General features: G+C 44.2%; 1 protein-coding gene across 10 annotated transcripts in view; it reads left to right on the top strand.

Annotated features, from left to right (window-relative positions):
- Positions 1-12,075, top strand: part of dst (dystonin) — a 170,918-nt gene that overhangs the window by 70,045 nt on the left and 88,798 nt on the right. For all 10 annotated transcript variants that reach the window (XM_029251529.1, XM_029251530.1, XM_029251538.1 and 7 more), the window contains 15 exons: positions 1,075-1,241; positions 2,745-2,857; positions 3,196-3,302; positions 4,423-4,542; positions 5,421-5,516; positions 5,618-5,745; positions 8,306-8,399; positions 8,519-8,673; positions 9,270-9,729; positions 9,870-9,998; positions 10,113-10,190; positions 10,325-10,486; positions 11,156-11,260; positions 11,550-11,645; positions 11,756-11,881. In XM_029251529.1, the coding sequence (XP_029107362.1) occupies positions 1,075-1,241; positions 2,745-2,857; positions 3,196-3,302; positions 4,423-4,542; positions 5,421-5,516; positions 5,618-5,745; positions 8,306-8,399; positions 8,519-8,673; positions 9,270-9,729; positions 9,870-9,998; positions 10,113-10,190; positions 10,325-10,486; positions 11,156-11,260; positions 11,550-11,645; positions 11,756-11,881 (2,136 nt within the window). The remainder of the gene's footprint in view (positions 1-1,074; positions 1,242-2,744; positions 2,858-3,195; positions 3,303-4,422; positions 4,543-5,420; positions 5,517-5,617; positions 5,746-8,305; positions 8,400-8,518; positions 8,674-9,269; positions 9,730-9,869; positions 9,999-10,112; positions 10,191-10,324; positions 10,487-11,155; positions 11,261-11,549; positions 11,646-11,755; positions 11,882-12,075) is intronic.

The raw sequence follows: 12,075 nt of genomic DNA, 5'->3' as shown, positions 1-12,075 counted from the left end.
TTCCCTGCCTTGTGAGAGGGGTCACTTTTGGGACACTGTGTGGCAAACCGTGAAAATATGAATTGGTCAGCAATACGCTGCTGAAAATAAACACATCTGACAACACTGTGAGTCAAGGATGACACCGTGCTTCCCGTTGAATGTTCCTTCAGTCAGCTTGATGACTTTTCAAAACCAATATTTCCCTTAAAAAGTCCCACTGTTTATAAGGAGTGACATTGTGATGTTGCTGAGGAATTTATTCAAAGGGTTTTGAATGTTAAATGAGTGGAGAGGGAGGCGGAGCCTAAAGCATTCAGGGGGAGGGGCTAAAACATTTGGGGTTTTTCCATGGATTTTTCATGGGTTAAAACCTTAATATCATAAACTGACCTTATAATCTTGTCTTTTAAAACATGTCTGTATAATGGTTTTCGTGACGGTACAATTCGGTGGTTTGATTGCGTGGGAAATAATTTTGTCAGACACATTTTATATATTTAAACATTTATGACTCAGAATGAATGTAAAGGTGACTTTCATTGACACATGAAACCATTTAACCTAGGCAGCGGACAGTCCCGTTTACTTTTGTCCGGAAATGTTAATATTTGTTTTTCTTTTCCCCACTGAGATCAAACCCCTTCGATTTTAAACGAAGCTTAGTACTATGCTATTACCTTAATGTAACAATTTAAACATGAAATTCACAAGTATTTACGTGTACAGTTTTTGTCTTTCATTTCTTTGAGGAAAAACACTGCCAAAAGTTTTTTGTTAAAATGCTGAGTTTTCTTAAACTATAGCATAAAAGTATAAAAACCACTGTGGCACAGTCACACCTTTTATTATTTTTTATTTACTATTTCTATTTTCTATTACTTTGCTCTTCGCAGTTTTGCTACTACATATTTTACCAGGATGATTCGCGTTAAGTATCTCACTCAAGGGTACAACATCAGGACCACTGCTGGAAGTTAGAAGTGGTACATAGCAGGTTTTCCCTTGTGTATCCGTATCTGTTGTCAATCCTTAAATGTCCATTTTCACTGGGAGCGGAAATTAATATCCGTTTTTTGGACCCTTTCTCCCCAGATCTCGGACATCCATGTCCCCGGGGGGTCGGAGGACATGACTGCCAAGGAGAGGCTCCTGCTCTGGTCACAGCAGATGACCGAGGGCTATGTGGGAGTCCGCTGCGAAAACTTCACTACCTCCTGGAGAGACGGAAGGCTGTTCAGTGCCATCATTCACAAATACAGGTGAATATCTTTTGACGTGCCTTTTAAACAACAGGCGCTCGGGACGTCGGAATAGCTGTCAAAGAGACGTGTCCACGTGTCTGTGTGGCATATTTCTGTTGGCTGCAAAGCTGGAATGAAGATAAATCAGTGCTTTTAACGTGTTGCCATTTGGGATGCGAGGATGCGGCGCCCCTGCTGCTCCTCGTTTAAGGAGGGCTCTCGTTGCCAGAGCCGCGATACACAGACTGTGATTTGTATGTGTCCGTGGCGTGAGACGTCTTGTCGTGAAGTTTGGAACAGGAAACGGAGGGAAGTCCCTGGCAATTTAAGTGCGGGAGCCGTGAAATTGAAACGTGAAGGTGCAAATTCAGAAGCACGGCCAACTGGTCTGTTAAGTTTTTTTTTTTGTCTTTATTTATGTCCCCTATGTGTTCATTGTATTTACCATGGTGCTACTCTTGTTTTCCTCTGCTCTTTGTGTCAAGGGGAGTCAGTAGGGCGTTTGCTTTGGGTACACAGCGCTTTGTGCACCAGAACCGTGCAAACAGAACCCTTTTCTAAAAAGCTACTGAACATGGAATTGTATTGACCTCTGACCTCCGTTGCCCCTGTTGACCCGATGTCCTTAAGCAAGCACAGATTCATTACACTGGAAAGTCCAGGGCTCTAAATAGTGCATCTTCAAGCATTTCCGCTCTGGTTGAGTAATAGTCAGAGCTGTGTGACATTCTGCAGTTTGGTGCTCATTAGTTCAGGGAACATTTGTACATCAAGTCAATCCATAACATCGAGACACAAAATATTATATTATATTATGATTGTCAGCTGTTTTTTTTATTTTATAACATACAGTATAGGTTTTGAGGATCTAAGTAGATACCCTCTCTGACAGCAAATAACAAAATTTCCACCTGTATTTGAATAATAAAAGTTAAAAAAAAAAAAGTGTTAAAGTAAGAGTTTTGCCCAACTGTACATATGGTTTTCATGTTTAACAGAATAACCAGATTAGTATTTATCAGGTATAGTATAAATTACTTATAGATAGCGTGTCACATCTTCAGTAACCTAAGTAAACTAATCTTGCAAACTAACTTTTAAATAAACATGTGTAAAATATGTATATAATACACTGTATGTGTGACACATATAATTCTGTATCATATGTAGTGCCTAATCATGTGCACAAAAATATGGTGCATAATTTTACAGTTATTAACAGTTTTAATAAGCTTAGATAAAGTAATGTGACATGAGATTTAGTGTTTTTCCCCCTTTTTTTATTTGAATCTTACTGAATTAATAGGTTGAACAGAATTGATGACTTATTACTTATGGCCATTGTGCTTTGTGTTGCTGTGCTTCTTCACTGGATTTCAGTGACAAGTTTACCACAGGTGGTCCTCAGCTTAGGATATAACAATATGTATTATTATTATTATTATTATTATTATTATTCAGCCAATTTATGTATGTGTTTTTGGCACTGGCTCACCATATGTGGCCTCTCGCTTCCTTCAGGCCAGACCTGGTGGACATGAGCAAAGTGTCCACACAGAGCAGCCGCTCGAACCTGGAACACGCCTTCTGTGTGGCGGAGAAGCTGGGCGTCGCCAGATTGCTGGACCCTGAAGGTCACCTTTTGTTTACTAGCATCACCTTTCAAACCAGATTGTCATGGTCATTGTCACGGTAAAACTTTATTCAGAACTTCCTGGTGTTAAATTACTTTTGTGTGTTTCGATGGAGATTTGAAGACGGTGTGCAAAGTTGAAATTGTTTAAGGACAGACGTGAATGAGGTTATCGATAGTTTCGTATGATCTGTACGGTGCATCTGTCTTCCTCCCGGTCTCCATCCACAGCAAACGCAGTTAGTGTCCCAGGCATGTAACTTTACCACATTTCCCATGTAGAGGTAAGCAGAGCTGACGTGCCGCGTGAGTGTAACTGCCTCTTTTCCCCACGATCAGACGTGGACGTGCAGTCTCCGGATGAGAAGTCCGTCATCACATACGTCTCGACGCTGTACGACGCGTTCCCCAAAGTGCCGGAGGGGGGCGAGGGCATCGGCGCTAACGTGAGTTTGAACGACTCCGTGTTTCTGCCTCTGCGAACAGCAGCTGTTTATGATTTATCAACAAAACCTGTGTACGGCAGAAGCAAATAAATCGTATTCCAAAGTTCCGCAAAGCAAACACGCGCTCTAAACGAATACACGTGGACGGCCGTGCAAAATGTTCCCAGTTAGCACGAGCTTCTCTCAGAAAGACAGACGCCAGAATTTTTAAGTCAACATGGATTCAGAGCAGATCCACGGGATGCTTTCTCTTTAGGTTCAACGAGCAATTCTGCAGAGACGAAGCCTTGAATCTCATCGTGTTTTTCGCGGTTGTGACTCTTTCGTATGAGAGGAAAGTTGTCGTAAGCAGTACTCGTGTTGCTCTGGAACCCGGCCCTCTCCCTGGTGCTCGTTTTCAGACCCGGAGAGTCTGCACTCCATAAATAAACACATCTCACGGCCTTTTCTCGTACTTCCACGTTACCCAGGCTACGCCCTGTGAGCGTTAGAAAGTGAAATGCGCCTTTTTTAGGGTGCTTATGTAAATAAGTTTAACCACGATTTCTGGAAGCAGCACCTCCCTGCCCCCCCAAACTCCCCTCCGCGTGACCGGTCGTGTTATATAAGACATTCCATCACGTCCGTGTGCTTTCGCGGAGAACTTTAGGCGCTTTTCTTCGCTCATGCCGGTGGAAACGTAAATGTGGCGGCTTGTTCTGGGATGTCAAAGTTACGATTTCAACGCTGGAGCCTTTGCCAGCAAACTGTGGCAGCAGCGTTCAGTCGCTGTGTCAGTGAGTCAATCAGCGTATAAATGCAGTTTTATTTAGTGCAGCACACGAGGGCAGACATGCTATCGCAAGTCCATATGGAATCAAAAGACTGTTAAGCTTGCCAATATTGTAGTTTTTCTTGGAACATTATCGGTTGTCCCTTTTTAAGGGAGCTGAATGACCATAACTCTTGAAAAATACAGTGATATGAGTACATACTGCATATAATGACCTAGGTTCGCTGATGAATTCATATGTCTTCTGGGTCAGTCGAGGAGGACATGGGTTGGTATGTAAAGCTGTCATAATAAATAAATGTAAAAAAAAAAAAATAATAATTAATTAATTTGTTTGTTTTACAACAGGATATTGACATCAAATGGGTCGAATATCAAAATATGGTCAATTACCTGAGCCAATGGATCAAGCATCATGTAGCAGTCATGTCAAACAGAACGTTCCCCAACAATCCAGCAGAACTCAAGGTGAGAATGCTCTGGTTGCCCTAGCATTCTACGTCTCGATGTTAAACATTATCGTTATTTACTTACGTGACAGCATTTTTCAAGGCGACTTTCAATGATGGTTTTGTGTCTTAAGTTGCTCACAGTTTTTCTACCCATTTATACAGCTCTGTAGTTTTTAACCAGAGTAATTCTGGGTACCTACCTTGCTTGAAGGTCCTACGCTGGGAGTAAGGGAGCAAGAAAATGAACCCAAGATTAGAACTACAATGCCAAGGTCTTCAACACTTGCAGCCCAACCTGCTCAAACGTCTATGAGTTTCTAAATAAACCTTTTTAAATAATACTCCATTATTCTAATAGCAACAGTATCAAGGAGTACAGCTTTCATTTAGGGTTATCTTCTATTTTTCGGTTCTTTCTGCATTAGAAACATGCAGAAAGTGGAGAAATACACGGTACTTTCGGAATTTATATGGAAAAAAATAGGGAAGAAAAATTTTCCCATCAAAATTGGAAAGTACTGTGTGTTCCTCCACGTTCTGCATGCCTGTAATGTTGGTTGGACCCTGCAATGCAGCTCTTGAAGGCCTGGGTCGGTTATAATGCACTTCTGTTCAGAGAATCATATGAGAACAGCACAGAGGTCCCCGTACAATTGAATATTAAGCGAGCGCTGCAGTGTTGTGCAGAAAAACTCAGGTTTGTTTCAGACCTTCTCCAGCTGCCGGTCAGGCAGGAGCACTCGCTGCTCTCGCACCCGCTTCTTTCCGTGTGAGTATTACCTGAGGGAGAATGAGGATAGAACTGCCGTGCTGCCTTCTTTCGTCTGCTCTGTCTGAATTTACAAATGCCTCCTTTGGAAGAAGCATACTTTTTATTTTCTTGTACCTCTCCAGGCGCTGTATACTCAGTATTTGCAATTTAAGGAGACCGAAATTCCCCTAAAGGAGAATGAGAAGTCCAAAATCAAGCACCTTTATAAAATGTTAGAGGTGCGTATACTGATTTTTGTGTCGAATTGCTGTCTTTCATTTATGCTGTAAATGAAGTCCAGTTTGGGAATCTAACAATGTGCCCTGTGTGGATCTGACAGGTGTGGATTGAGTTTGGCCGCATACAGCTGCCTCCTGGCTACCACCCCAACGATGTGGAGAAGGAGTGGGGCAAGCTCATCGTGGCCATGCTGGAGCGCGAGAAGAGCCTGAGGCCCGAGGTTGAAAGGTACGAGGAGTTCCCCGGTTTTCTGTCCCGCTCGGGACTGCCGCTCGTCGGACCACCCAGCCATCGTCATTCTGATTTATAGGTCCCCCGCCGTAGTTCCGCTTACACCGGCTACCTGGAAGTCAACCCTCAAATTTGCTTCAGCCGCAGGGTTGGTGTAATAAAAGTAAAGTTGAAATACACTTAATGAGTTAGTGTGTGACAAGCAAGGGGCTGCTGTTTTGGCCTTTAACTTAGACTTTTCTTCAAGGCATCTAACAAAATTAGGTTTGTACACAAAGCCACTCACAGTGATTTATACATTTATTCATATAGCTGATGCTTTTCTCCAAAGCTACTTGAAATTATTTACCTATTTATACAGCTGGGCAATTTTAACTGGGTCAAGTTAGGGTAAGTACCATGCTCAAGGGTACTACAGCTATAGGTGGGATTCAAACCTAGGACTTTTGGCTCCAAAGGCAGTAGCTCGAACCACTATCTTTGTGTCCACATACAGCTGGGTAATTTTTCTGTATTAATTAGTAATAAGTACCTTGATCCAGGGTAGTACAGTAAGAGAGGGGATTTGAGCCCAAGTCCTTTGAATGTGACATGATGGCTCTTAACTGCTACACCAACTTCTTTGCCCGAATTCTTTGTTGAATTATAGTTGTGTTTACCTGTCATGCAATATTTTATGATATGTAACCAGGGTTTGAAGGAGGACAGTCACACAATGGCTGGTTTGATTAATTGTGCAAATCTGTAAAATGCACATATCAGCGTAGATATCAGTGTCAGCCTAGCGGACACGGATGGTCAGAGTCGTACACACACTCTGCTCTCTGTATGTGATCGGAAAGACTGAAAGCTGCCTGCAATCACGGCTGAACGTTTCTCTTAGCAGTTTCTCAACTGGAGAATAAAATATGTGTCAAATATTTCTCCGAAGTTTGACAGATGAAAACTACATTTGATTTTCTATTATTATAACAAAAAAGGAGGGTGCTGTGGCGCAGTGGGTTGGACCGGGTCCTCCTCTCTAGTGGGTCTGGGGTTCGAGTCCTGCTTGGGGTGCCTTGCAGTGGACTGGCGGACTGGCGTCCTGTCCTGGGTGTGTCCCCGGCCCTGCGCCCTGTGTTGCCGGGTAGGCTCCGGTTCCCCGCGACCCTGTATGGGACAAGCGGTTCAGAAAATGTGTGTGTGTTATAACAAAGCAACCAAAGTGAAAATGAAAGTTTCCTTATTTTCCTTTCTTTTAAACGGACTTCCCAAAGTACGACTGCCAAAAAAAATTAAATCCAAACTGCTTCTTAGAATTGATGATTTCAATATATTGAGATGCAAGCCAGTATGGCGCATATGATCTGATGAGGAGTACTTTCAAGAGGTGGTTTCCAAGCAGAAGGTGACTGGGAATCGCTCTTTATCGAAAACTGGGAGATCTTTATCTTTACTGTAATTCATTTTGTTGTGTTAAGCATGGGTGTTGTGGTGTAAAATTTATGTTTTGAATGACTCATCTTTCTCGTATGCTGACACGGAGCAGATTTATATGCGCCATTCACTGTAAACGGCTAAAGTAACAACGGAGGAAATTTACAGTGAATCGACGCCTTGTTCACCGTGCCAGGATCTGAGAGAGATACAACCCCTTTCGTGAGCGCTCTTTAGCGGCTTTTTTTCAACATCGGGTTGGTCTCGACATGTCTGTTCCAGAGGACAAAAGCATTGGCACAGGTACCGCGGTGCAGGGTATCTTGGAGTCTGAGCCATTCTTTAGCTCTTACTGTGGTTCTGCACCGGGTTCTGGCAGGAAACCTCCCAGTTTGTTGTCATTCTGCGTGTGGCAGCGTTGAGCGCCCGGCTGTGCCGAGCATTTCGACGCTTTTGTCGAAATCCTCGCCCATAAGGGATGGAGTGCTCAGTAATTTGGAGTCTGCCTGGCCCTAAGTAACGCATTCCACACCTTCCGCTGAAAACGGGCCTTGTCTAAACCTGCGGCTCGTCGTCGGCGCTAGCATGAAAATGCGACATAAGCTTCGGCGCCCGGAGCGAAATATTCTAGAGGGGCGGATGGAAGTTCGTTGGATCCTTCTCGTCGTATTTGAGCAGACGCGTTGGAGCCTATAAATAGGAGCCGCTCGAAGCCCGGTCCGCCACTCGCTCGGATGCGCACGCCACGGACTGGTGGCTCACAGCCGAACTTCAGGGTGGGGAGGGTAGCCCGATTCTCTGGTGGGAGCAATAGGCGGTGGTAATGTCTGCCATGCACAGCAACCTGGCATACTGCAGCAGCATCTCGTCCGTGAGCAACAGCACCCTTGCCAGCCTCGGCTCCTCTGAGAACTTGCTGTCGGGTTCACCCGACCCGCTGTCGAGCACTCCTCTTATTCTCAATAACAATACGCTGTTTGAACCACGGTAAGCCACTACCCAGCGGGACTCAGCCTTCGTCCTGTGCCAGCTGGGCGGTTTCCTTTTCCATTGTATGCCTCTTCAGTTCTTCGCTGTCCTGGAATTGCGATCCGGTACAGTGGACCCGCTCTGATCGTCACTTGCTGTTTTCTTTTTCCAGGATGGACATGCTGCAGCAGATTGCAAACAGGGTTCAGCGGGATTGTGTGGCTGGGGAGGACAAGCTGGCGTTGGCGCGAAACGCCTTGCAGTCTGTAAGTGACGGCAGTGACTTTATGTGGTCCGGACAATGTCCTATACACACGATTCTGGCTTTGATGCTTTGACGATATTAAAAATTTTATGCTCTAATCCTTATTCACTCTCCGCCCAGGATGCGAAAAGACTGGAATCCGGAATCCAGTTCCAGAACGAAGCTGAAATCGCTGGGTACCTTCTTGAGTGTGAGAACCTCTTGAGACAGCAGGTCGTAGACATTCAGATTCTCCTGGATGGGAAGTTCTATTTGGCAGACCAACTTGTTCAACGGTGTGCAAATTACTCCTAACTTTTAAAACAATATTATAATTAATATTGTATTATAATAATTCTATTATGCTATGACAATTATACTGCAAGCACAACAGTTAATGATATTGATAGATGTAAAAGAATATGTATTTTATTTACACAAAGGAGTGTGGAATATATTGTGTCAGGTTAATACAGATTCTAAAAACTGAAAACTATGCAATTAACAAATACACAGCTTGTCTTAAGATCTAGTATTTACATATTCATATTAACATAATTTTATGATATGCAGCTAGTAGCATAGTGGTTAGAACAGCTGTCTTTGGACCCACAGGTTTGAGCCTCACCTCTGGCTGTAGTACCCTTGAGAAAGTTAGTTATCCTGAATTGCTCCAGTAAAAATTACCCATCTGTATGAATGGGTAAATAATTGTAACCTTAACATTGTAAGTTGCTTTGGAGAAAAGCATCAGCTAAATGAGTAAATATATAAGGATGATTATCCTGCAAAATATGTAGTGTTAATGTATTAAATTAATTTATCTTGCTTTTTCATAGAAATTATTCTAATCTATTAACGTAGTTTCCTTTGCGCCCCCTTTGTCTTTTAGGGTATCTCAACTCCGGGACGCTCTGCTCAACCTCAGGACCGAGTGCTCTTCGGTCTATAGCAAGGGACGCACCCTGACCACAGAGCAGACCAAGATGATGATCTCGGGGATAACGCAGAGCTTGAACTCTGGCTTCTCCACGAACTTGAACACGGGTCTGACCCCTTCATTGACCCCCTCACTGACCCCCGGGGGTCTGGTGACCTCTGGCACCACATTCACCTCCAGCCTGACGCCGTGCCTCACCCCATCACTCACGCCATCGCTCACCCCATCCCTCACCCCATCGCTGCAGCCCATGGTCATTCAGACCGTGGACTCCAGCACCCTGCAGCACCTGAAGAGCCTGCAGATCCGCAAGCCCCTGGGCAAGTCCTCTCTGTTGGACCCCAACTTGAGTGAGGAGGAAGTCAACATGAAGTTCGTACAGGACCTCCTGAACTGGGTGGAGGAGATGCAGGTGAGGGCTTTCATAAGAAAAGCAGGAACCTGTCAATGGAAGAGATCAGATTTGAGAGGAAAGATATTTATAAATGTACTAGGAAACTCGCGTTGAGGTTGAGATCTTTGTCCTTCATGCTGTGTTCCCTTTTCTTCAAGGTGCAACTGGATCAGGCAGAGTGGGGCTCAGATTTGCCGAGTGTCGAGTCACATTTGGAGAACCACAAAAGCGTGCACCGAGCGATCGAGGAATTTCAAATGAGCCTTAAAGAAGCCAAAATAAGTGAGGTAATGTGTTATTTTTTTTTTTACTCCGAACGCCTGTTTTATGCCTCCGCGAGTGTAAAAAGCGAATGAAATATAGCGATTTCAATGCCTGATAACTTTTTTCTTCTTGTAAAGATCCAGATGACCCAGCCGCTGAAGCTCAGCTACTCAGAGAAGCTGAGCAAGTTGGAAAACCAGTACGGGCGACTGCTGGTGAGTTTGCAGGCGCTCTGTTAATGTCCGTGCTTGTGTTTCCTGGTGGAACGTGGAGGATAAATAGTTGGGTGGTGCTGGTGTGAGAGGTCTCCTGTTTCAGTGTTTGTCCCCGTGCCCCCTCCCACCCCCAGAACTCATCAAGGAATCGTCAGAAACATCTGGAGAGCCTCTACGACTTTGTGTCGAGTGCCACCCAGGAGCTCATCTGGCTCAACGAGAAGGAGGAGGAGGAGGTCGCCTTCGACTGGAGCGAGCGCAACAGCAACGTGTCCAAGAAGAGGGAGTACCATGCCGTGAGTATCGGATGCTCGATTTAACCCTCGGCTGGGATGGGCGTGTTCGCAAAGGACCATCAGCATTTCACACATTAAACTTTAAAGACTGATGTTATACCAGAAGGCCAAGAAGGAGCGTTATCAGGTTGGGGCTTCCTCTACAGCCAGTACTGGTATGGAAACGTGTACAACTGCTGAAATATGTATTATGGGCAACTGCTTGTGTAGCGGTCTGAGTCACCACCTTTAGATCCAAAGGACATTGGTTTGAATCCCACCTACTGCTCTAGAACCCCTCGGCTAGGGATTTACCCTGCATTAACTAACCTGCTCTATAAATGGCTGAATAACTGTAAGTATCTTAAAATTGTAAATTGCTTTAGAGGAAACCATCAGCTAAATGAATAAATGTAAATGAAAAGAGTAGACTGCCTCTAAATGTTGTGGTTGAGTAAAAGCCCGGTATGCAGGAAATGAATATGTAATTAGTGTCATATTTATACATGTAGCTGTTTAATTAATACTCTATTTATACAGTCGTGCAGGGGTACAGCCTTCCCAAAGCATGCATTGGGCTTGATGTCGGCTGATGTTGGATCTGAGCTAGAGTGAGGAGAGGTACGGCGAGCCAGGAATGTGTCTGAATGTCAAGGACACGCCCTAAAGTGTTGCCTTTTGCTCCTGCAGGAGCTGATGAGGGAGCTGGATGAGAAAGAGACAGCGATCAAGTCTGTGCAGGAGAAGGCCGAGATGCTGCTTCTGGAGAACCATCCTGCCAGATTAACCATCGAAGTAAGACTGACTTCCCTGGAATATTCTGGAAGCACTGAACACCAGCAGTGTGCTCTTTTCCCTTTCTCTTCCGAAAATATTAAAGATCATCAAATATATATTTGCTAGTCCCTTTATAATTTCAGCTTTTGATAGGCCAACATTGACACAATGAAAACGTTATGAACGGGGTTAATTTCAATTGTCCTGAGGTCTGTGGTGTTGGATTATAAAATAAAGCGGATTATGAAGTTTGCTATGTATTCCAGCAGTGCCATGTGCTGGGTTAATTTTTGGACCCTTTTCTCAGGCGTACCGGGCAGCAATGCAGACCCAGTGGAGCTGGATACTGCAGCTGTGCACCTGTGTGGAGCAGCACCTGAAAGAGAACAGTCAATATTTTGAGGTTTGCCCTCAGAGCTGCCGTTACTGAACCGATTTTGCTTCGCCACAGCACTCATTTCAACGCGAATCAGCTGCCGTTAACTCTTCCGGATCTTTCTGCTTACCTTCCAGTTTTTCACCGATGCCAAAGAGTCCATGGATTATCTGAAGAACCTCCAAGACGCCATCCAAAGAAAATACGGCTGTGACCGAACAAGTAGCTTACACAGACTTGAAGATCTGGTTCAGGAATCTATGGTAAGGTGTAATTGTTCAATAACAATAAATACGTGGTAGTAAACACAAAAGCAACTTTTCAGACCTTGTTGTTTGTGGTCATTTGAGAAATCGGATATAGTAGTGGATTGTGCTATATCTTAACAACGTGAAGGTCCTGGGTCTGAATATCCTTCCTACTGTAGTACCCTTGAATAATGTACTTAACCCTGAGC

This window comes from Scleropages formosus, chromosome 4 (assembly GCF_900964775.1).
Source record: "Scleropages formosus chromosome 4, fSclFor1.1, whole genome shotgun sequence".
In the NCBI taxonomy this organism is placed as follows: Eukaryota; Metazoa; Chordata; class Actinopteri; order Osteoglossiformes; family Osteoglossidae; genus Scleropages; species Scleropages formosus.
This window is presented reverse-complemented; position numbering and strand designations above follow the sequence as displayed.